The 26654-nt window shown below is 35.2% G+C and overlaps 1 protein-coding gene across 1 annotated transcript in view; it reads left to right on the top strand.

The window, feature by feature from the left end:
- Positions 1-336: 336 nt before the first annotated feature.
- The window catches only part of LOC139087503 (serine/threonine-protein kinase SBK1), a 40442-nt gene continuing 14124 nt past the window's right edge, over positions 337-26654 (top strand). Inside the window, exons 1-4 of the mRNA XM_070636332.1 lie at positions 337-772; positions 15931-16281; positions 25367-25475; positions 26117-26269. Of these exons, the coding sequence (XP_070492433.1) occupies positions 16177-16281; positions 25367-25475; positions 26117-26269 (367 nt within the window). The 5' untranslated portion in view covers positions 337-772; positions 15931-16176. The remainder of the gene's footprint in view (positions 773-15930; positions 16282-25366; positions 25476-26116; positions 26270-26654) is intronic.

Below are 26654 nucleotides of genomic sequence, written 5' to 3'. Positions count from 1 at the left end.
TTTCTCACATCTTTGTGCAGCATTCAGGCAGAAAAACTTTATTTTCACCGCCGTCACTGAATTCGAAAAAGAATCTTAATTAAAAAATTCCAATTTTCTTTCATGAGAAAATGAAAAACTAAATTTTTTTGAGAATTAAGCAGCACAGATGAAAATTGAGAAGATGCTCACATTGGAAGTCTATTTGATGTAATTGTGTATTATTTTCCCAGATTAATCGGCATCTATTTTTAATTTTTTTTTAGTTTCTCAAAAATTTCTCTTCTTTTCATGCCGCACACAGCTGCACGAGGCAGTAAAAAAAGTTTGTGTTTCATGCTCAGTTTGTTGGAAGATCACGCTGCGATCGGGAGACTAAAGACGATTCGTGCGAAATTTTTTCTGTGTGCAAAAAAAAAGAAGAAATTTTTGGTCTTACCTTTAAATTTATTATTATTTTCATCGTGTGTCTGACTTGTGAATTTTAATGACATTTTTTTAATGCTGATTTGTGATAAAAAGAGACTTAATCAACCTTGAATATTTCATCGCATATATAAATCAGGCAGAAATGAACAAATAAATGAAAAGAATCGTCGAATTGCCATTTTTTTATGCCTGTTAAAAATAAAAAAAGAAAAGAAAAGTAAAGCAAGGAAGGCAGATAGAAAAAGAAAATTCCTAAAACACTTGAATGGTGACATAAAAAAAAAAAAATTTTTTTTCTCTGTCTGAGACTACATGAAATATAAGTTGCAAGGAACAAAAAGAAATTCCCAAACTTGACAATTGTGTGAGTTTTTTTTTTCTTTCTTTTCCTTTTGTTGTTGTGTGCCTTACTCTCTTTTGAATTAAGACATCATTATGTCACGGAGATGACACTTTCCCATCCCCTTAACCCGATCGGCATAAGTTTGTCATGGCTGTCTGGTGGTGGCCACATGGAATTCATGTTATAACTCTCGAATGGACCAAAATTATTCATAGAAGTCAATTAGTTGCTCTCAAGTCTTTAAATCACACTTTGTGGATAGTAAGAGAGCTCGCGGTAGATCAAAAACTCCTATAAACAGCATTGCATTTGGTATTGGCAATTTATAGGCAGAAGCCGGTGATAGATCAAACTCTAGGCGAAATCTCAGGGAGGCCATGGATGATCTGTACGGCCAACGAAGTAAGTAAGAAAGTCAAGTGATTGCTGCATGTCGTCCAAGTGACAATTTCTATGTTTACTGGTCCGAGTTGACAAAAATACGTTAGAACTAGTCATGAACTTGGCATTAACTTAACATCAACCAGTTATATATCCTACTTACTTACTTCCTTGGCTGGGGCGCTAGGGGGCCCATTGCCGCGTTTAAAGAACGTCTGTAGGCAGCTCTATCTTTCAATAACTTCTTTATATTCCCTAACAGGCACAAAGTCTGCTTTTAGGTAAAATAGGGGTGTTTCCGTGTCATTAAAGCATGATCTTTGCCTGTTAAGGGTTATAATTGGTTGATGACAAGTTAATGGCCAATTCATGACTAGTTCTAACGTATTTTTGTCCACTCGGGGGAGTTAAAATGTCAATTGCCACTTGGACGCCAAACAGCAGCCACTTGACTCCCATACATCAGTCACTTGACGACCATTCAGCATCGACCTTACTACCATACAGAATCGACTTGACTACTATACAACAGCCACTTGACTACCTTCAATAATTTGTGTCGATCGGGTTAACAATTCCTCATTTCACAAGTTCCATAAGATTTATGTTTTTATTAAAAATGGACTTTGAGCTTTGTCTTCTCTTATATTCTTCTAATTCAGAATTCAATTTATTTTGACTTAAAACGTGCTTCAGTGGAAAATGTAAATTTTTAATTTAGAATAATTTTGGCACCGATTGAGAAAAAAAAATTGATCAGCTTGTAAAAATCAATATAAAAATTTTTTGTGAAAAATGAGTGCATTTATTTAAATAATCAAGGTTGTGATTCAAAGACAGATTGTAAGCCGGATTATTCACATGCTTTACTTCTTGATCTGTAGTTTAGTTAGTTAGTCATTTCAATTGACCTTGGATACCACAAATTTGTTGATCGGTCAAAAATTCGGCATCAGGATGAGTTGACTCAGTCTGATTTAGTGCCAGATTCGGTTTAAGTCCGGCATCATGCCAGACTCACGCTTGGTGGTGTCTGACTCTAACAAAGTCGATCTGGTGGTGCCGGATTTCGGCTTAGGACGGCAAGACCATAGCTTGGGCCGGATTATGTCGAATCTGACTCAAAGCCATGATCACGTGTGGAGATTCCAATCTCTGGCTTAAAATTTATTGAATCGCGGAACTACATCCAATTCAAACCTAAATTCCATTCAATCCTCTGACCTACCTTTCAACCTCATTGTCTCATCTCAATCCTCATTGTTGTTACCGCATCATCTTCAATGATCTCAACATCCTCATGTGTGTGTCTCGTGTGCGTGTCAAAGTATACGAAATGTGTTGAATGACGGAAGAGCCAAGAAATGTCACAACTTACAATGATAAAGAGAATAAACAACAAAAAAAAGTTTTTTTTTTTTTTTGACGAGAGAAATATGAAAGGAAGTGAAGATGAATGAGCATGGACGCTTCAGTGAAATTTAAGAGGAGATAGAAATATGAAAAGACAAAATTTCTCTATTGAAGGAAAGAAAGTTTGTTTTGATGTTTTTGATGACTTTTTTTGTGGGACTTGTGATGACTTTTTGGTTGGGGATGGAGAAATGCTTGATATTTGATATTGGAAGAGGATTTGGGAGGAATGGAAATTTTTAACATGATTTTATTGATCAACAAAGGTAGACTGAAGAGCACAAAAAGCATAAATGGTGAAGTATAGCGTCTTCAGGCTGGAATAACTGAGTCGCCAATTTGACATATTGTCTTGTTAATAGCTAGACTAACACATGATCGACAGATGGCATAATTCCAGAGAAAATGTCATTAGTCGGCCATATGCGAGTTTAGTTATTAACTAGACATTATATCAAGTTGTCTACTCGAAGTAACTCTTGATTGGAACCGGATTCGGTAAAATCTGGTTCACGTCAGAATCAAACCGGCCTGCGAGACTGTTTCTCATCTTTTTTAATTTGTTTGCTGTTTTGAGTAGGTAATAGCTTGTTTAAAACTAAGTTAACTATCTGATTCTAAGGATCTTCTATCTCAAATTTGTCTTGCATTTTACATGACCTTATCAATAAAACGTCTTACTGCTCGATGAGGGTTCTCGAGACAGATACTTCGAAAAATTCCCTTGTGGTCTTCGGTCGCGGTCCCAAACTTGGTCTCGGTCTTCGATCTCAATTTCGACCTGTGTCTTGGTTTCAATAATGGTCTTAGTCTCGGTCTCAGTCTTAGTCTCAGTCAGTCTCAGTCTAAGTCTCAGTCTCAGTCTCAGTTTTAGGCTCAGTCTTAGTCTCGGTCTCAGTCCCAGTCTCAGTCTCTATCTAAGTCTTTATCACAGTCTCAGTCTCCGATCTCCACCACGATTCCAGTCTAGGCCTCGGCCTCAATCTTGACAATTCTTAAAAACTGAGCCTTCGGAAAACCCTATTTACTGCTGTAGATCCATTGAAATTGACCATTCACATCCAATAGAACATCCAAAAAACATCATTACCAAGCTCACCATTACTTTAATCAAATCCAAATTTTTCCCGTTTGACGGCAACGCAAATTAATTCTGTATTAATTAAAATTTAATTGGCAAATTTAGTTATCAAAGGTTTCAGATTACGGAATGTCAATCTCAATAGACTGTTGAAAATTTATTGAAGCCATAAAATTTCATGTGTTTTTAATATGAACGTGAGGGTCTTCAAGTTTTAAAGTTGAATTTTACTTCATGTGCTTTAAATTAGGGTTCGCCAAAATTAGATGCAGATAGATGCAGAGATGCAGAAAACTGCAGGCCTGCGCATCTGGATGCGCATCCAAGTGCATCTGAAAATTTAACCAAATACTTTAAAAACTATGAAAATGACAATTTTTCACATGAATTCACATATTATGATACTGAATAATCTTGGCTAGTTTTCTTTTCATATATAATGATGAAAAACTTGGAAAAACACTGGAAAATTAAATTTTTTTAATTTTTTAAAAATAAAGTTAGAATATCGTAGAAAATGTTATTTTTGATTTAGTTTTCCAATTACGACGGTGAAAAACTCTCAAAAATGCAATTTTTCATCATTTTTTTTGAAAAAAATTTCCATACAAAAAGTTCAGATGGATGCAGTTGGATGCAATTGGATGCGCATCTGGATGCGCATCTAGAACAATAGAAACTGCAGGCCTGCTGCAGGCCTGCGCATCTGGGCGAACCCTACTTTAAATTAAATTTGTGAAATAAGTTCAAATGTGAGGATTAACTTTAATGGGAAATTGGAGTTGGCAGTGATTAAAATAGCATAAAATTACAGTCCGAACTGACATTCAGAATCGGAATCGATTCATACTTTTAATTATGCTTTTACAAATCGCTCAAAATTTTCCACTCAATGAAAATAAGAAGCTCATGATTTTCACGGCATGCACCGCCGCTACATCATACACAGTATGAGAGAAGTGAGAGACCAAGATAAAAAATGAAATGATGAAGAAGAAATGAAAGAATTTCGTGACGAAATGAATTCAATCTGAGAAAAATCTCACGAGATGCTGAATTTTTTAATGTTTTTTTTTTCTTCTACATCGATGTGGTAAGAGAAGCGGCAGAGAGAAGAAGGGAAACTGAATCGATAGAATGTGATATGAAAAAATTATTTATGAATGTGAGAAATTAGATTAAGTGCAAATGAAATGGTTCGATTTTGATGCTGTTGTGATGATTTTTTCGGAATTTCTAACTAAGTTAAGTCCCAGTTAAGGCTAAAATCCGACTAAGATATGTAACGTAAATGACTATAGTGTCTCTATAGTAGAGTCTGACTAATGATTAATGACCTAAATTTTCCGAATTTCTGTGTCATGAGTATTCCGGGGACCTACAAAGTTGTTCACATATTAAGAATTACTCTAAAAACTAAGTCAAATTTCGGTAGGAGGTGCAACGTAGTGATGTCATTTGTCCCATACGACTAAATCAACTTTATGTCTATTATATGGAATTAGTTCAAAATTTCAGTCCTGTATCCGCGACATTTGCATTTAAAATGAAGGAAAAGGAGGCTTGCAGTACTTAACCGAACACTACCAAAACTCTATTAATATTGATACCAACACTCGAATTCGAGACGAATTATGTATTGAGCCGAGCCCACTTTTCATAAACATTCGAGTCGACTTTGAGCCCTGATTAACACTAATCACTCTAACAGGCAATAAGCATTCACTCGATAGCTTAATTGCCCTAAATGCCCCAGAACGTTCTTTACCTTCTAGGATGAGTGACCATATTGGGCTGACTTGGTAAATTGACAGTTATTGGTAATCAGGACTACATTAAGCTAATCAATCTAGATTGTGATCCATGAAAAAAGTTTAAATTAAATTGAATATTTCAGAAAAAGCAGAAATTTTTTCCAATCAACTGTTCCTTACTGCTTATTTAGATAGGACGCATGTGTGTCCATTGCCGATCATTAAAAATTTCTAAATTAGACTAAAGTTGACTCTATATTTGAAGCATTTCTCCTAATTCGTAATATTAAGGTCTTCCACTCAACCCCTTTCCCAAATCCACCAGTCCCAACTTCTTCTACGATCATTCTACCGATTTAATCTGCCACAAAACACAAATTGTATTTTGTCTATTTCACGTTCACAATCGTCAATATGCTCAATATGCATAACAGTCTTCTCAGCGTTCAGTGTTGCAAAAGAAAATACATTTTGAGAATGTGAATTTTATATTTTTTTGCCATTACACAGCGATGTGCGATTGAACAGCAACAGCAGAAAAAATGAGACCTGAATATTTTTTTTCTTTTTTTGCTATTGATTGACAAAATTGAAATTATTTCAATTTAATTCAGTCCTCGCGCTCTCAATTGAAAAGATTTTTATTTGCATCTTTTGCTTCTTTTCGTGCAAAATTTTGCTTTAATGCTGATGATTTTTATTTGAGGATGATTGGATATGAAAATTATTTTATTTGAATGTGAAAATTTAACTAATTGACAGAGTTGAGATTGGGTTTGTGGGGGAATTTTGCTTTTGGGGATTGGAGGCAAATGACTCGAATGGTTGGAACTGAGGTCAAGATTTCGAAGTAGACTCGAGTTTCGTATAGAGTTGAGTCCATTTGTGTATACAAAAGAGTTGATCTCAGTCAAAAGAACCCTCCATTTCAACTAAGTAAACCAAATAACCGATCCAATGAGCTCAATTCAGACCTGAATTCGAGTCAACTACGAGCTCTAGATTGAGGCCATTAAGCCAAGTATTTTGTTTAGGATGAGATATTCACTAAACTAGAGATGTAATTAAGAATTCTCTAGACCTAGATCAATACTTTCCAGTCTCAACTAGAGAATTAATGAGAATGAGACTTCGATGAATTCCCCTGAAGTTTCGATCACAGTCCTCGCTCCAGTCTCAGTTTCAGTCTCAAAAATTCGTTGAAAGTGAGACTTCGAGAATCTTTAGATGCAATCTTAGGTACACATATGCTACCAAGATACCCACTTAGTATGCACTCCTCAACTTCATACTTAGGATTTACCAACCAACTAACTCTAGGAATGATACATTTGAGAAAGATTGGTTTTCTTGCACATGTCATGGTACTTATAGATTGACACCGAACTCAGACTTTAGTATCAGCTTATACGAATTGTAAATGAAATATAAATGGCAAAAATTCGGCTCTACGTTGACTTTTCTCAGGTCTGAGGCAGAATTTCCAGCCTAGGACTTGTATCACACTGTATTGTGGTTGTATTTTCGACAATTTCTGCATGTTATACATCACATCCCTTGCGGTTAGCAACAAACTTACCCAACCTTAAAAAATCCACTCCATTTCATAGCCAACGCCCCGCTATTACGTGTCTTACATGAAATTTAGTTCACTTGCCTCATTAAAATTTTATGAACAGCTTCAAAAAGATTCTCAGCATCTACATCGCTGCCCCAATTTAATTTTGTTTTAGCCTACATTCTATCGACATTTAAATTTGTTCCCAACAAAAATGAACTTTTTATTTTGCTACATTTTCATTAAATTCTATATATTGACACATATTGACTGCTGTCAGTAAAGTTAATTTCATGGATGAATGGATTTCTAGATTGAAAAAAAAAAATGTGAAGCTTTGATTTTCTAAAGAGCTTTTTTTACGATATTTTCTTGCATGTAAATTTATTGAATTCAATAAAAGTCTGTTTTGCAATTTACACAAATTGTGCAATTTATGAGTATTCTGGAAGCTGTGAATAAAATTGTTGATTGAGGAACGGAAATTTTCAAGATGTTAAAATGAATTTTTTATGTTTTGGAATGAGGGGATGGAGTGAAATGTTTATGGCTTAATTTTGACGATTTCTTTCGGAATTTTTCATAACTTTTTAATTTATTTAATAAATATTTCCTATATTATCATTTCATATGTTCCATCTAATAGCTAGCGATGCTTGAGAATCAGTCGAATATTCGTGAATCTTATAAATCTAGTCTAAAATAAGCTTAGGTAAACAAATCAAATCGTCCATCATTCAAATGCTTACAAAGTTCAATTGCATGTTTATATCATTGGATCGTTTACAATTGACGTCTATAAACAGCTATTCATCAAATTTTAATGCCTTAAATATATTAAATTCTAATAGATAGCTACTTATAAAAATAAAAACCTTCATTAAGAATCCCAAAAACTGATTCTAATGATAGGAGAAATCCAAAAAGCACGTGACGAAGAATTTTTCAAGAGTTCAGCTCTAAGTCATCATAACTTGGGACCCAAAATCCGTGAAATCGGACTTCAGGTCATGGTCAAATTGGCTTGATGCTAGAATTTTGGCTGTTTCTACTCGATGTGCCTCCCAGAATACAAAAAAAGACATAATTGAATAAGTTGATCCAAAATCTGACACCAGGTCAGCGTGACTCTGCCATGGTTCGAAATTTAGACGGAATCAGGCACCAAATCAGAGCCATAATGGTTTTAGACCCGAATTTTTGATCGATTAAACAGCTTGTGCTTATTTTCATACCCAGAAAGCTTACTTATTTACTTCCCTGGCAGTATAGACCCTCTGTGGTCCTTGGCCTCTCTTAGTTGTCAATTACCAATAAATTTCTCAATGAGCATTTTTTACTTTCTTGTCACTTTCTCTATCAATCTGGAAGGCTCACTGTGTGGAAATTGGCTAAATTCCAACCACATGACAACATGTCTCTGACTGCAGACAAGATTCGATGAAATGCAGGCCAGATTTGATGAAATCCGGACTCAGGCTAAACACAAATTGACCTTTGGCCGAATTTATGGCCAATTCGATGGCATGTGCTTTCCAGGATATTATTCTCAAAATTATGGCGATCATCAGTCTATCAAGATACCCCTAAAATCATAGACATCACTACTAAACAACCCAAAGCACCACAAGTAGATTTTCATACTAAATTTACACCGTATAGACTATAATTAAATTGCATATAATTACATGAAAAAATAGAAAATTTTTACTCAGTCTAAAATTTATTTTCACATTCTGTCGACAGACATACGCTTTCCGTGTAACGCAAACTTCCTAGTTATTTTCTCTTTCACTTTTTAATAACTTGAAAACTTCAGCTGTTAATAATCTTTCATGAATCTAACTGAAGTTCAAAAGACTAATAAGAAATTTGTAAGCAAAAAAAAAACGTAAAAGAAGTCTAGAATAAATAGATTGAGGATTGATAATTGGTATTTGGTGAGAGAAAAATTTCATGTTTTTTGAGTAGGAAAAGTCGAGAGTTAAGGTCAGAGTTGAATGATTTGTTGATGGAATAATCGTTAAATTTTTTGTGTGTGTGGGATGCAGTTATTCTGTCTATTCGATAATTTTTCATTTGGTCTGATTAGTGTGAATTGTGGATTCGTTAATCATGTCAGTAGTTTGGAATCCAGAGACTAATGAGGGAAGAAATAGTCATATTAAACTGTCATATGATCTATAAGCAATGATTTTGTTCGAAAAACGGATTACAGCCGTTGTTCTCTACAATCTAGATCAGTAAATTGCAGTCAATCTTGCCTCAAAATAAGCTTGACTTTGACAGAACACCCAAGACACTACCAGAACAGCACACTTTGTTCATGGAAAACTCATCTGCATCGCTGTATCAATCGTGAGTCGTGAAGTTATTCTGGCTACTCGGCACAATTCGACAAACCTCGATTTTCGCCTTTAAGATGGTATTGTATCTGCCGAAAGGCTGTCTTCTTGGCCAACATTTGAATAACATTAGAATTGTAATACTCGAATATCTTGTAATAAGTTATGCACTTGACAATCTCTAGTGGATAATTTGACATAATATTTAATTAATAACTAGACTAACTGTCGACAAATCTCAGTTTCTTCGGAACTTTCAGTTATTAACAATTTTTATTAACTAGTTATTTTAAGTTGTCCAGTTTAGAATTAGCCAGCTTTGGAATCAGACTTCAGCTTCCTATCTCCAAGAACCATCCTCGATAGGCCATTTGGTGTCTAGTAATTAACTTGCCATATTATCATGTGTGTTATTTGGGAATTGACTAGTTTCAGAGTCATTTTTCGGCTTTTTTATTCCTTCTTGATAGAAACTTTTATGCATAAATAGAAAAATAAGAACAATCCTAAAACTAATTTTACTGCCTAAATTATTGAACAATACTGCTCAAACTATTGTTAATTTCAATTTATATCATAACTATTCATGCATTTTAAGTCCATAAAATTCTATGCCAATTCACCGTTCCTAACTAAATGCTCATTGATACTTAAGAATTTCAGTGCTCTTAAAACTTAACACCCGTAAAGCAGTCCAAAAAAATTGAAATAATTCAGAATTAAGTATCATAAACTCACTTCCAACAACTGATTATTCATTGCAATTCATTAGCTTTCTATGAGATAATTCCAATCCAATAATAACACTTGAAATTTAACGCAAATCAGATTAAAGCCTCTAATACAATTTAGCAGCACAATTACATCCAATAATACAGCTCAGCACAATGGATGAATGGATGAATAATAAGAAGTGCAAAAAATATCAATTATTATAATCCCTTCCGAAATAGAATGAACATAAGCTGTGTGGATGTAAAAGAAATGTTAACGGTGATTACGAAGCATAAAAATATAAAAGTAGAACTGAAAAAAGGCATTAAATGTTTGGTTGGAGGAAGAAGATATCATTAACTCAATTACGTTACACATAATTGTAATATCTTTATTCTCAATCAATTTATAGATCTTAATTTAATAATAGATACATGCACACATACATGTTAAGGTGATTTATTGAATTATGTTGACTGCCTTGTTGCTTACCGCAACTTGAAAATACCGCTACCTTAAAATTTTTATATTTTTCTGATGATTCATTCTCGTTCAGTTCTGCTGCTTCCGCATATTAGCGATATGTGTGTATGTTTTATATGTCGAGCACACACATGATACAGTTTCAAGTAGATATTTTTTAAGCTGATTGTCAGAAGACTAAATTGAAGGAAATTGTAATTGAATCAAATAATGAAGATTGTGAGAATTCTTCTTGTATTGTATTGGTTGGATTTTATTGAATCGTGAGATTTTTTATAGATTTCGATTAGATTTTCTATGTCATGATTTGAGATTTTTTGTTAACAAAACGTTGAAGATTGACTGAGAAAGTAAGCATTTCCGATAGATTTTGAAGTGAATTGTGTTGAAATCAAGTTACTTGATTTAAAGCAGTTGTGAGCAACCTGAATTCCGCGGAAAAATAGTGTGTCTCACATGTTTTTTTAGAAATGCCATGAATCTTGCGCCGAGTTTGGATTTAGTCGAGCCAAGGAGTACTGCGGAAAAAATAATGTTGCCAACTACTGCTTTAAAAGACCGAAACTTTAAGCAGATGCCATTTGGAATGCATTAAATTCAATAAACCGTGGATCTTGGATGCGTAGCTATGGATCTTTGATACACAGCTATGGAAGCCGAATTGAAGGTCGGCCAAAGATTAAAGATACCACATATCTATTCTTAAGTAAATCCCCTCTTTATCTAGAGATATCCTTAGTCTAGTTGATCCGAGATATATATACATTCGAGAACAACTGACTGTAATGAAATATAGAGTGAAGCAGGAAGCTAAAGCTAGTCCTTACTTACAAGGACTCACAAAAGAGTACATACAGATATCCGGTATGTTGCATAACTAATCGACAACAAAGGCCTTTCTCTCGCCCTGGCAGATTCGCGTTTATGTGGCTCGATACCCAATAACCTCCCCCGATCGGCACAAATTACTTATAGCAGCTAAATGGTGGTCACATGTTGTTTAAGTGACAACTTTCAAGTTAATTGCCAATAATTTAAGTGGCATGTGTTATGATATTACGTGACTAGCATCTGATTGCCATGAAAAACTTGTCTGGTTGCATAGACACTCGAACAGCTAATAATCTGTAGTTAAGGAACTAATCCGTCCTTCCTGAATCATTAATTCATCAAATTCGTGCTTAATTCACAAATCATTTCAAAAATCACCCAAAACATCCATACTGCATACATCCATCCAAATCGACATTTAAATGAAGCAATAAATAATGCATGGATATTAAAAAAGGGCCATAAAAAATTGTTTATTAATTGTATAAATTTAATTTTAGCACACTTCAATTTGTTATATTATTAACATTAACATCATCGCATGTAAGACATTAAGCACTGCCGCATCTCATCATTTTCCTCACTTTTTGTATTTTTGGAATAAAGCAAAATTTTTATTTTTTCTGCCTTACAAAATCATCAAAAGAAGAAACTCGATTCACATGATACATTATGAAATGAGGGAAACACGAGTGGAATAAGCATACATATCGGGATCTGATTTGGTTATTTGATTTCAAATGATTGCTATAACTACGCATTTCCACTTTATTATTTCTCTGTAAATATTGATTTTGATATTGTATGAGCACAAATAGTCACGTATTTTATGATAACGGCAGTTCTTGGAAAAGTTTCGGCAGATTTTTATGAATCATTCAAGTTGAAAGTTGTGAATCAGCGTTAGTGGAGGAGCATGATATGTAGTATAGTGGACTAATCGTGATAGATTATAAGCGAGGTCAATTTTTAAGTCACATAGGATTTTATATGGATTTCGGAAAAATCCACTGGTCTCGATTGTTTGGCATATTAGCAAATTTCGAGTATTGTCAATTTTTGCTGAATTAAAATTGCGGCTAATATATGAATTAGATCGAAACATTATCGATGTGAGACTTGTGAGAGACAAAGAGTTCATCTCGTTATTGTACCGCGTATGCCACACAAGATGTAGAGTTTCTAAAGTGTTTCTGATTCAAAATCAGCCACAAATAACACAAGACGGTTTACCGATCTGAATTCCGGCTACAAACAGATGTGATTCTGCCATGGTGTCGGATTTAAACCAAGTCAGAGTCACAGCAGCCTCAGGTCGAATTCTTGATCAACTATCCGATTTGTGCTATTCAAGAGCTGTCAGGGCTTCGCGTCCAACCAATAACTGGACGGGAGGGAGTGGTTTTCAAAGATGTTGTCCTATAGTCATGAAAGCCAAAGAACGTTCCATGCTAAAACTATGAGTCTGAACACTTTACGATATTTGGCAGTTGTCTGGCAGCTATGATTTTATATCTCGCGCAGTCACAAGAATTCGCTAAAAACCACATTTAATTAGTTCCATTTTTAACCTACGCATTTCTAATTTATCAACTATAACTTGACTCTAACGCATTTTCTCTAAAATAATAAATTCTGACAAAATAACACCAAGGACGTGAATCTATCATTAAACCATATGACTCGTTCAAACAATATGATTCACATTCAAATATTAAGAAGCGACATGAATCATCAAGCACACGTTTACATTCAGCTTCATGTTTGCTTAAGCTAGAGAATAGCGAAGAGTTGTAAAGGAATTAATTGAAATTTTTTTATTTTCTATTTCCGAATGAGTACATAGGAAATAAAATTAGGTGCTGAATATAAATGTGTAAATATTTAGAAAATTTATAGTTTTATGAATCGTAAACACTATTTTTTAAGTAATTTTATAAGTTTAATGAAAACATTTTGCAGTCAAAAATGTCTAGAGGAAGTTCATGCCGGAATTGTTGTCATTTTCGAAGTATGGATGTTGTCAAATACTCAATTTTCGGTAAATGAGATGTTGATGTGAATGAAAATCATTTGATTGTGAAATGAAGATGATGACTGCATGTCTGGTTGTTGACTTTGATGTTTGATGTGAAATTAGAGAGTTTTTAAGTGATATTTTTGGGAAGATGAGATGTTGGAGGGATTTTGGGGATTCAAGGAGTGTGGTAGTTAGGTTTAAGGTAGCTATCCAGGTTGCTGCTCTAATTTAACTAGCTATACAAGTTGCTGAGCGCTCTTTCTAGAGTTTAAGGTAGCTAACTTGATAGTTATGCGATCTGATTTAGCTATTCAAGTTGCTGCGCGCTTGTTCTTAAGTTTAAGGTAGCTAACTTAATATCTACTCGATCTGAGCTTGCTCTTCACGCTCCTGAGCGCCTTCTTACTTAGTAAATGCTACATTACATGATTTAGTCGCTTAATTGAGTCATAAAGTCCAGAAAAACGACACCAAATCATAAAAAACATGCTAAAGAGCTCCCAGCAACTCAAAAGTATCCAAAATGACCATTTCTATGACATAACCCCCATTAATCCACCCACTACACCCCCAAAACCATCACCCAATCCTCAATAACTCAATTTTACCATAACTCCATCAACCCCAATGACATTCTCATGTTTTTCTACAAATTAGAAATTTTTCATTTCCAATAAAAACAAGAGCAAAACTTTCCATAATAATACAAACTATAATAAAATATCATGTTTTATTAGGATTCAAGTCTCAAATGAATTAAATATTTTATGATTCTGTTACTATGTGTGACACATTATCCATTAATATGAAATTCTTTATGATTTTTTGTTCCTTTTTTTTATATATCTCCTAAAGAATAATTACAACTGAAAATCATAAAATAGAAAGTTTTCACTTTCGGTCTTTGTGTTGTGGATTGATCAGGGTTAGAGTCAAAGCTCCCAAAGTTCGTCCATGGCTACTGTCGTGATTGCTACCCTAAAATATCCAAATATCAATAAATAAAGATCGAGTCATGCAACTCAAAAAATCCCTAAATCACAACTCACCACTTTTTCACATCATTTCCATAATTTTCACGCCACACCTCAACCCCTGAATGAACTTCGTTCCAAAAAAATATAAATTTATATCTTATTCAACCAAAAAGGATTATCAGTAAACTATTCAAGCTATAATTCCTCAACAATGATTCATGATGATTCGTGTTTATGACCAATTTTTCATTTCATCACATCGTCACTAAATTTACTTCTCTATTTTTTTGTGTGCTGTGTCTGACACGTTATGAGAGAATGAGAGAAATGTCCTGACATAGAAAATTGGTTTATTGTCTCATGACGACATTAATTTTTAAGTCTTTATGTTCAGCCTTTCGTCATTAAAAATTAGTAGACGTAATGCCACTTGAGACGATTTTACTTCCTTTCCTACTTTTTATAGCACAAAACAATGAATTTACTCGAAAATTTCATCTCAAAAAGTGAAAAAAAAGTAAACAAGAAGAAGCGACGTGATGTATTGGCAGGCATATACAGACTAGAAATAAACTATATATTGAATAAATATTGTTGCCAAAAAATTATTTTATATTCTATTGCGTTTGATATTCAAGTAGAGCAGTCATTCACATAATGTCACATAAATTTCTGTTTGATTTTGAATTATTTGAGGACGAAAAAAAAAGTAGTTTAGGAATAGTCTGGCTGATAAAATCAGGTTTTATATGTGTTAGCTGAGATTTTGGGGGTGTGTGCTTAGATTTGGGTGGATTTGGGTGATTTTGAGTCTGTTATTTAATAGTAGACTTATGATTTCGTCGGATCGTTATCGATAGTCTACTCATGTTAAGCCTTAGTTGCATATTTTGTTAGAATTAAGCTTTAAAATGAACGGTTCTTCATTTTACATTCTTTAGGCTGACTGTAGGATTATCGCCCATCAGACAAGCTGTAACCAAAGGTATCTGATGCTCCCTATAGCCGCATCAGCGGCTTTGTCTGCTGTATCGGACTGAGATCAAATATCAGAGCTTTATCTAATCCAGGGTTTGAAACTTTACTCGAGTGAAAGAAAACTGATCAAGAATCAATTCCTTAAGAGCAAAACTTGAAGTCGCACCAACATAATTGCTCAAATTATCCAGAAAATCACCAAGAAACTGTTTGCTAGGCAAGGGTCAGACGCTTTAATTTACAATTGACTGCTGTAACCAATGAGTACAGCAGGTACAATACTATACTATTGGAATGTCTGACTTTGCTCTTAAGTTCTACAAAATACCTCTTCAAAGCTTAATTCCCAGAACTTTCCAACAGACATGACATGTATTTGTTGATTATGCATCTCATTCCTCATCCAAATCATGCTACAGTACAGTCCATTCTCATACAGTACATTCTCCCAAAAAATAAAATTCCAAAACACATTCTAATCGCATTAAATTTAATCGAAAAACTTTCCATCCTCAATTTTCCTGTCATCTCCTATTGTGACATCCTTACTTATTTTTTTCCATGTTTGTATTTTCTTCTTCCAACCAATTCATTTTGATTTTTTATCTACTTTTTATTTTTATTTTGTATCTTTTGTTCCTTAGTATAAAAAATGTGGTCATTGATCAAACGTTTTTAGCATCAAAGCGGAGCAATCTGTAGATGTACAGTAGCAATAGCAAAAAAAAAATCAAAAACAATTCTCGGAAGGAATAACAAAAAAAAAATCAACAATATTGACAATAAAATAAAAGACAGAACTGGCAAAACCTCTTAAGGAATAGAGAACAATATATAAAAAACGGAATATAAATAATAATATTAGGAATAAGAATAAGGAGCAAGTAGTGATGGCGTCATCAAGTCATTCGTCGTCGTCGTCTAGAAGTGAATCATCAGGTTCGAGACGATCAAATCTACATGTACACAAAATACGTGAATTTGAGCTGGAGAAGGTGAGTTGGATTGATGATTTTTATGGATTTTTTATTAGTTCTTGATGAGTTGGAGTCAAGTTGAAGTAAAAGAACAGAGAATATGGCAAGTTAATTATCAGATTGTCCATTTGTTCTTTGAGATTCCTTCATAATTTGAGCTAAACTTGCCTAAGGTCAATGGGAACTTGAATAACACATTGATAAAGTATCCCGAACTTTACAATGCAGTCACTACGTCACCGATTTGTTGCCGTTACGTTACTGCTACGTCGTCGTTACGTCGTATTCACGTTGCGGTCACATCGTCGCAACGTTCCCATCACGTAGCCATCACGTCAGAATGTCGTCAACGTAACAACGTCACGTCGGATGTGATGCCACGTCAGAGACACATCACTGTCACGTCACCGTCACGTTGCCGTGTTGAAAGACGCCTTAAAAGCTTCATGACAGCCATTTATGTTGCATTTTCACGATTTAAACTGAAATTTTCTGCATCGAGCAGTTCCAATTTATTAATAATCCAAAACAGCACTTCTAGTCTCCGAATTTCCATGTTCAGCAATCTTAGTGCCTTCAACTTTTTGTTTCTATTGTAAAATCAAGCAAACTTTTTGCTTGGAACAAATAGCTTCTTAACTTCTGTTCTGAACAAAGTTCAAGGTTATAAGTCGACCCAAGCAACTTGCTTCTATTGTTTTCATCTTCGAGCTTAATTTCCTTGAAAATTATTATAATTGTTTCCTAGGAACCGTTCATTTTGAGTATCAAATAAAAGCATATGGAATGGATATTATGAGAACCAATTATTTTTTAATAAAGCTTGGCTTAATTAATTTTTACTGTTGACGACGATGTTAATTCGTGATGGTATATGGAGAAGCTTTTTGTTTCGAGAGGAAATTTGATAGAATTAATTCTATGAAAAGCTTCCCGAGTGGCATAATGTGGTGAATTTCATTTCTTGCTGGCAAAATGGACCAATAGAAACCGCCTTGGAGCACTGATAAGCAATTCCCATGGTGCACTCAAGAACTATCAAGGCGCATTCATAGTGCCATCTAGGTATATACTCTGACAGGCACAATGGAAAGAAATGTGGAAAAATCTGATCAGATGTGATAAGTTGTCAGCAACTATGCTGTGTCGCTCGGGCTCTAAGGTTAAGAAGCGTAATAATGGAAGCAATCTAGGATTCACTGTCTAGAAAATAAAGAATAAGCGAAGAGGCAGTCATGCAAGAATCCGATAACAAATCTAGAATTTTGCTCTTTAGCTCTGTTCCGTAACCACAAGATTCTGTACTCAAAAACAGCCATCACGATATTTCAAGTGATTTTGATGTTTTTGTCCCAGTTCACATCGGTCCGTCAAAGGGAACAGACGTGTTTTTGATTCGCTCCGCAATTAATTCAAAATTCTCAAAAGCTCCAGATAACAACAACAGAGATTAAAGTTTCGAATCTCAGTTCAACTTGTTCAGACGTGTTTTGACTTGTTCGGCAAAATGGTAGAAACAACAACAAATCTCAACAACGAGGAAAGTAACCAAAAACTTTCGGAAAAACAACCTGAATCTCAACAACAAGATTCAGCACCCGTGACAACTCTCATCACCGAGGATATAAACAACGAAAAGCAACATGACATTGAGATGGAAAATCTCAAAACAAAACAGACAACAATGGATCAATTCGTCCAACCATTAAGGGCAGAAAAACGTCGCAGCCAACTTGAAATCTTCAGTGCGCCAGCCAAAAAGATATCTAGTGCTAGCAAAAAGAAAGATGACAACAAAAAACAATTTGACTTCTCAAATGCCAGGACGAATCTGTACGATGACAGATTGTTCAACTTCAGCGGAGATAACAGCAAAGCACCAGAACTACCAAAACAAAGTGAAATATCATCATCATCGAAAGACAACAACGTAACATCACAGCAGAAACCAAAACCACCACCGATCCATATAACTAGTGGTGGAGGACAGGAGATCAGAAGGTTGATGAACCAGATCAACAACCAACCCAGGAGTTTTATGATCAACGTCAAAAAGGATAAACTCAAAACAAAAGTTGTATCAACGGAGAGTTGGGACGACTACGACAGATTCATCAAACTCCTCAGAGAAAAACAACACCACTTTCACACCTATGCAAACCAGGAACCACAGATGAAATTCGTGCTCTACGGACTTCCAATGATGGAGATCGTAGACTTGGAAAAGGAGTTGAAAACGGAAAACATATCACCAGTTAAAATTGTCAAAATGACAATGAAACAAAGGAGACACGAAAACGACGACGACCAGAACTACCTTCTGTACTTTAATAAAGTACAGGAAGGTAACATTTTGGAAAACCTTCGAAAGGTTAACTGTGTCTACGGCTTCAAAGTAAAATGGGCTAAATACAACAACAAGCGTAACGGACCTTCTTTCTGTTCGAAATGTTTGCAGTTTGGTCATGGACAACGTGGTTGTAACAAACCACTAATCTGTTTCAGATGCTCTGAACAGCATGATTCAAAAACCTGTCCTTACATTTCGATTGAAACCAACAAGGTCCCAATCGAAAAACTAAAGTGTCACTTCTGCGGCGAGAAACATACAGCAATCTCACAAGAATGCAACATCAGGAAACAAATAATCGAGAAGTGGAAAGCTAAATCAACGAACAACAACAACCGAAATCAAAACAGACCATCAGGTGAACAACAAAGGATTCCACGAAATCCTGCTGGACAAAGGAATGCTCCACCAACATCAAAAGCAGGTGAACGATCAGGCGGATCTGATCAATTTACATCACAAAGACCAGCTAGGAGTATCCCAGAACCGGTACCAACAACATCTAGAAAACCAGCTTCTGAAACCTCCGCACCAGTCACCATAAAATCGCAAAATAATCATCCACAACAGAAACCCTCAAATCAGGGAAATCAAAACAAAACACGAAGAAACAGGAGAAGGGGAAGGAATGGAAATAACAACAGGTCAAAGCCAAAGACCAATAACAATCATCAACAGAACTCAACGCAGGTTGTAGAAATTATGGACCTAGACTTCAATTCACTAACCTTGGAAACAAACAAGGTCGATCCTGAACCTTCATCCAGTGGTAATACAAAGGAACAAATTTCACCAGCCCAAGGCACAATCGATGAATGCATGTTCTTCATCAACTCATTCATCGAAATCATCACCAAAAAGCCAGAGTACCTAAAAGAGGAACAGGTACAACAAGCCATCGGCCAAAAAGTTGCCAAAATCTACATGAGTCAACATGGATTGTAATCATCAAAAAATCAACGTAATTTACTGGAATGCTAACAGCCTTGCAGATAAGATGTTAGCATTCCTCGACTACCTCAGCATGCAAAATGTTGATGTTGCGTGCATATCGGAAACATTCCTAAAACCAAACTCCAAAGTAGACTCGCATCCTGACTACGTAATTCATCGATTTGATCGGATTGATAGACCAAAAGGTGGTGTTGCGATCATTGTCAAAAGGAATCTAAAACATCAGCTTCAACCAAGTTACAACACAAAGCTAATAGAATGCATCGGAATAAAAGTCTTCATCAACGAATCAATAAGCTGCCACATCCTCTCCGTCTATCTTCCAGGAGGAAGCAAAGGAAGGAAATAGACGATCATCTAAGAGATGACATCAACAAAATAACAAACATCAGAGGAAACTACTACATCTGCGGAGACTTCAATGCAAAACATCGAGAGTGGAATTGCAACGTAGCAAACAAAGCCGGGACAATACTACAGGATATGTCCGGGGAGTTCATGATCTACTACCCCGATTCACCAACGTATTATCCAGAAGATCCGACGAAATCTGTATCAACAATCGACCTAATGCTCTCAAATTCCAGTCTGAACACTACAGAACTAAAATGCACAGAGGCAATGAGTGACCATTGCGCTGTGTATTTTCAAATCAGGACATCCAAAGTTGACAGAACAGACAACACAGTTTACAGATATGACTACAGAAATGCCAACTGGAAAAAATTCAAATCGTATATAACTCGTCGCATCGAAGACAGCACTCTGGAAAACCCATGCAACACAGTAGAGGAGATAGAACATCATATCAAAGTATTCTCAGAACTCATCATGGATTCCAGAAACAAAACTGTGAAGAAGAAAAAGATCAACTTTGAATCGACAAAGCTCACACCAGAAATCAAAGACTTAATCAGGACGAAAAGAAGTCTTCGACGAAGATGGCAACGTAGCAGAGATAATCAAATCAAAACTGAATTAAACATCCTACAGAAAGTCATCAAAGACAAAATTAAGGAACTCAAAAATACAAACTGGAATAAGCGGCTTTCAGAAATCCAACCATCAAACCAAACAGTCTGGAGAATTGCAAAGCATTGCAAGAAAGTTTCAAAATCGATGCCACCGTTGATTGATGCAGATAGAACGTTCATCACTAATAAGGAAAAAGCCAGCGTTCTCAGTGACTATTTTCGTAAAGCACACGAAAATCCACTTGAGGACAACAACCCAGTACATACCCAGGAAGTAGACAACGCAGTGAAGGAAACATTGGAAGGAGAAAATAGTGACTGCACAGAACTTACAAATGTAGAGGAAATCTCATACATTGTAAGAAATCTGAAAAATCCTAAAGCACCAGGATTAGACGATGTCAACAACATACTCCTCAAAAATCTTCCACCAAAAGGCTTCGAATATTTGAAGTTCATCATCAACACGTGTCTCAAACTTAACTATTTTCCGAAAGTTTGGAAAAAAGCTAAAGTAATCCCGATCCCGAAACCTGGCAAACCAGCAAACGAAGTGAGCAGCTATAGGCCAATAAGCTTGCTTAGTTCCCTAAGCAAAATATTGGAGAGAGTATTGCTGAATAGAATAAACGAGCATCTGGAGGATAACAACATCATTCCGACTCAACAGTGTGGCTTTCGCACAGGACGATCAACATCTCACCAACTCATCAAAGTAATCAAAACAGCAAAGGAAAACATAAGCAGGAAGAAATCAACAGGAATGATCTTCCTAGATGTGGAGAAAGCATTTGACAGAGTCTGGCATAACGGACTCTTGTTTAAAATGATCAAATTAGGGTTTCCACTACCACTTATAAAAACTGTAAGATCTTTCCTAAGTGAAAGAACTTTCTCAGTTTTTATTAAAGGTCAGTTCTCAGAAACCAATGAAATCAAATTCGGAGTACCACAAGGAGCAGTGCTTTCACCAACTCTCTACAACATCTACACATATGATATTGTAAGAGAAACAACCAACAATATCGCACTCTTCGCAGATGATACTGCATTGTATCATTCTGCAGAAAACTCAGCCGATATTGTAACACATCTACAACACACTGGAAGAAAAGTACAACAATACATGAACAAATGGAAAATAAATCTCAACAAACAGAAGACTCAAGCCTTATTCATCACAAATAGGTACTCCAGGCAACTTCCAAGAGACAACATCAAATTCCTCAACGAAAACATCAAATGGGAAACCGAAGCTAAATATCTGGGAATGATAATCGACAAGAGAGTGACATTAAAGCAGCATGTAGAATATGTGACCAACAGAGCTCACACTGCACTAAGACTACTTTATCCCCTCATCAGCAGGAACTCACATCTCGACGATCGAAACAAACTTCTCATCTACAAGCTAGCCGTGAGACCCATCTTCACATACGGCTGTCCAGCATTTGAACGGATGGCAAAAACACATCTACAAAAACTACAAGTACTACAAAACAAATTCTTGAGAATTGTTCTCAACAAAACAAGATATGAAAGGATATCAGATCTACATACTGAAGCAAAAATACCCTCTATTGAGGACTACGTCGGAAAGTTGCAAACGAATTTCAACACTCGTCTTGCGTCGCGAAACACCGAATAAACCACAACATAAATTAAAGCAAAACAATTTCAAAATAAAATCAAAAACTAAGTGATGAATGCGATAAGCCAGAATCCTTTAAAAATTTAAATACAAATAAAATGTATCCAAACTTTGTACATAATTAAGTTAAAAATTTAATGAATAAAAAGTTTATTTAAAAAAAAAAAAAAAAAAAGATGTTTTTGTCCAAAACTACAAGCTTGGTGGCCTTTTGCAAACTAAAGTTACACCTGAACAGTAAAGATCTGTGCCTGCTGTTCTAGCCCAAAATCAAATTACTTCTCATGATTTTTTAATGAATCATATCTCATTTAAATTCAGCTCTTAAAAGTAATGAATGAAATTTAAACAAAATAAATTTTCATTGCTGTTCCTTAAAGTTCCAATATTATTGCAATTTTTGCTATGAGACGAAATTCCTTAGTTACTTTGCAGGTTATTGAATATCTGAGCTTTAACATATCCTTCTGAGAAGTTAAAGAATTAGGTTTACAAAGATTGAAACGTAAGAATTAAGAAACCTAGACAATAAACTTTTCAAATTCTACTTTAGAAAATCAATATATTAAACATTTGAAAAGGATGTTGAGCTTCTTGTTTGTAGATGTTCAGACATTACGCATCAATAAGAATGAAAGGTTCAACTTGAGATTTTTGAAGATTTTGTGACAAAATTTGCTGTTTTTGTTGTGCAATTCCGGTAGGCACAAATTATTCATGACAGTCAATAGGTAGCTATGGTGGCATCTATGAGGCAATCAAGGCTCAGACACTCAAAAAAATAATGTGAAAATTCTACATTTTTTGTTGATTGCCTAAGCTTTGGTAGCAATTTTTATGGCAGTTGCATTGGATGGCATGTGTTCATCATTTTGCTGCCATGAAGGACTTGTGCTGATCGGATTTATTTCTAGAATTTCTTCGATTGCCCCTAAATCAATAATGATCCATGACCTTCTTAAATGACGCAAGAAGCTTAGTCAAGGACTAAGAAACCACCAGAAATCTATGAGTAATCGACAGAAGCTTCATAAATTTCTGATTTTAATTGAATTTCATATTCTGTGGTATTCAAGCCTGCTGCATCGAATTCCATTCTTATATTTTCTTTCAAAATATCTTTTGTATTAAGAAAAATTTTTAAAAAAATTTGAATAAATTTCATTTTCAGCATACATCCACATGAACATGAATAAAACAAATTCAAATTTATGACTGTAGGATTTTCTTATTTTTTTTTTGTGCTTCTCGTGTGGAACGCAATTTTTCTACATTTTCTTTTCCTTTCATTTTCAAAGCCAGAAGTTCCGCTCTAAATTCAAATTTGAATTTCATTTTTTACAGAAAAAGACGACAACTTTTTATTTTTTGCTATTCTGTATATTACAATGTAGAATTTGATTTCACTGCTTTGGGGGAATTTCGAGTAGATTTTTTATTTTGTCATCTTTTGGGAAAATCTAATTGAACATGAGGGATTTATTGAAAAATGAAATTTAGAAATCAGGAATTGGTACTTGTTTGGGACATAAAAGTCTTTAAAGATGATTCTTAAGATTCAGATGAGTTCAGATACTTTGTGAGCTTTGAGTTCCACAAAGATGTGTCTAGATCTCTAAGAGTACCTTCTGGAGCAACTCAAAGTATACAAAGGAATTCATATTAAATCCATTCCTCGCAATTTCCGGTCACCTTTCCTCACAAATTTCTTCAAAATTCGATCCAAATTGCTTCAGATTCCATATGAAGTCGAATCCGGATGAGTCGACATTTTCATACAAAATCGAAGTCAATTTCGAGCTCTGATTCTAGGAAAATATTGTGTTACTGTCTATTAATCACCGGGCGGTACAATGCTCATTATGACGGTTATAAGATGTCACTTGGAAGCGAATTCAATTTGATTATTAGTAAAGAAGCGTACGTGAAGCATTTAAAGCTCTGTGGTAGAAGGTTCTTCATTTATGTCGCCTGAAAGAGCTTTTCTAAGACGTTTTGGATTTAACGATAGATGTTTCCAATTTTTGGGGGAATTTCGAATTATTTTCGCAAAAAATCCTGAAAAGTTCACAAATTGAAGCCTAAAATTACTATCTGACTACACCTCTGAGCTTCGCAAAGACACCAAACTCTTCTAGGCATCCAGATTGCGGGCGAATGGCATCCAAGTGGTAATTATTAGAGTAATAATAGTAGAGGAATAGAGTTAGATCATAATAGAGTAACATATGTGACTCTAGAGTGTCTAAGTGACTCTATAGCATCGTATGCGACTCTAGAGTGTCATATGTGACTGTAAAGTGACGTATGTGACTTTAGAGTGCGAGTGTGGCTCTAGTGTTCTCTGTGACGCATGTCGTATCGTCGCTTATGTTATTTAATATGAAAATTGTCACCTAAATGCGATATGGCAGCCTCTGAGGTTGTATGGTGAGACGTAATTTAGAATGGGATTCGATCCGCTTCCTCGTTGAGTTTTCTGACTTTATTCTACAAAGGGAAGCTATAAACTTCATTACAATAGACTAATATCAAACTTTTATAATTACTCTGTTCGTCACAGACGTGTCTAGTCATAGCAATTTAGTTACAAAATAATAATCGCTGCCAAATCGAGCTTCTTTACCCGATAAACTTTAACCTCCCCACCACCCTCAAAAAAATCATTTGTCTCATCATTCAAACAACTAAAAAGAAAGTTTCCGCTGTCATTTTCCCAACAATAAAAAGAATCCCTTTGAAGTCAATCAAGACAACATTTCAAAAAGAATTAAAAGACATTTCTTACAAAATAAGAAAAATCACAATAAAAGCTTAAAAGCATCACGAAAATGTATCGAATAAAAGTTGTTGTTGGAGGTATTTTGTGAACCGAATAATGATAATGAAGGTTTCAAGGACATTCTCGTCTCCATCAATTGAATTTTATATTATATAACAGAAGAATTTCTTACCTCGCAATCAAATATTCTAAATTAAGCAACAATGATGAAGACGCTTCGAGCACAAAATTGATATAAAAATAGTCAGCAACCTTTCAATTGAGATATTTTGTTATTTTACTGTCTCTTAAATTCCAACTCAACTTGTCGTCTCTTTTTTAACTCCGTCAGAACAATGAATTGTCTTGATTTACAATTTACTTTATTTTTCTTTTCTATTTTTACCCTGCAGGTACATTTAATGGATGAGTTTGACATACTGCAAATTGTTGGTGAAGGATGGTTTGGTAAAATTCTTCTCGTTGAGCATCGTGCCACTGACACAGAAATGGTGCTTAAAGGTAATTCTTACGTGAAGACAACGACTGCTTGTTGTTGATTAAGTGTTGTCCAAACTGTGTGCCGCGGCAGAGTGTCATATGTGACTCTCGAGTGTCGTATGCTACTCTAGAGTGTCGTATGTGACTCTAGAGTGTCGTATGCGACTCTAGAGTGTCGTATGCGACTCTAGAGTGTCGTATGTGACTCTATAGTGTCGTATGTGACTCTAGAGCAACGTATGTGACTCTAGAGTATCATATGTGACTCTAGAGTGTTGTTTGTGACTCTAGAGTGTCGTATGTGACTTTAGAGTGTCGTATGTGACTCTAGAGTGTCGTATGTGACTCTAAAGTATCGAATGTGACTCTAGAGCGTCGCATGTGACTCCACACTGCCATGTAAGGCTCTAGTGTTTCATATGACGCATGCCTTATCGTCTCTTAAAATCAAGATGTCCCGTGACTCAATAAAGTTTGTGCAACACTGTTGAAGATGATGTTTATGTCCATTATTCAATGCTCACTTCCATGAAAAGATTTTCAAGCATTAAATTTCAAATAAACACCAACACATGCAGCAAACTTTCTTTGTTTCTGTTTTTTTTTTTTTGCAGTTTCTCATAAAAATAAATTTACTAATGCTTTTTTATTATTATACACAGCATTGCCGAAGCCTTATGTGTCCGTTCAGGATTTTTATCGAGAATTTCATTTAGGATTGTGTTTGGGCTCACATAAAAATATTGTATCAACCTATGATGTGGCCTTTGAGACATCTGGATTTTATGTTTTTACACAGGAGTATGCGCCTCTAGGTAATTGTATATGTAGTGAAGCTATGAATGGAATGAGAGAGAAAGAGGAGGTATTTTTGCTTGATAAGAAAAGCTCAACCACAAATCTGTAATGAAAACCGGAGTGGAGGAGACTGTTGAGAGCATTTAATGATGAGGATAGAGGGACTAAGTGATGTTTAAGTGACGGAATGACATGATTAAGTTGATGTTATGTAGTCAAGTTGTAGTTTTGATGCAAATTCAATTCAAATCGCGGTTGTGGAATGCTGATATTCCTTGCAGATGGATGTTTCATGAAAACAAGTCCTGTTGGATTAAGATTCGAACCAGAAGCCGGGTCTATGATTGATTTTGAATAGCAGAATCTGGGTTAATAAGCTGGTTGACCTATAATGGCAGTTTG

The sequence above is a fragment of the Chironomus tepperi genome, unplaced genomic scaffold, assembly GCF_022539635.2.
Source record: "Chironomus tepperi strain 1889 unplaced genomic scaffold, CSIRO-AGI_Ctep_v1 contig_123, whole genome shotgun sequence".
In the NCBI taxonomy this organism is placed as follows: Eukaryota; Metazoa; Arthropoda; class Insecta; order Diptera; family Chironomidae; genus Chironomus; species Chironomus tepperi.
This window is presented reverse-complemented; position numbering and strand designations above follow the sequence as displayed.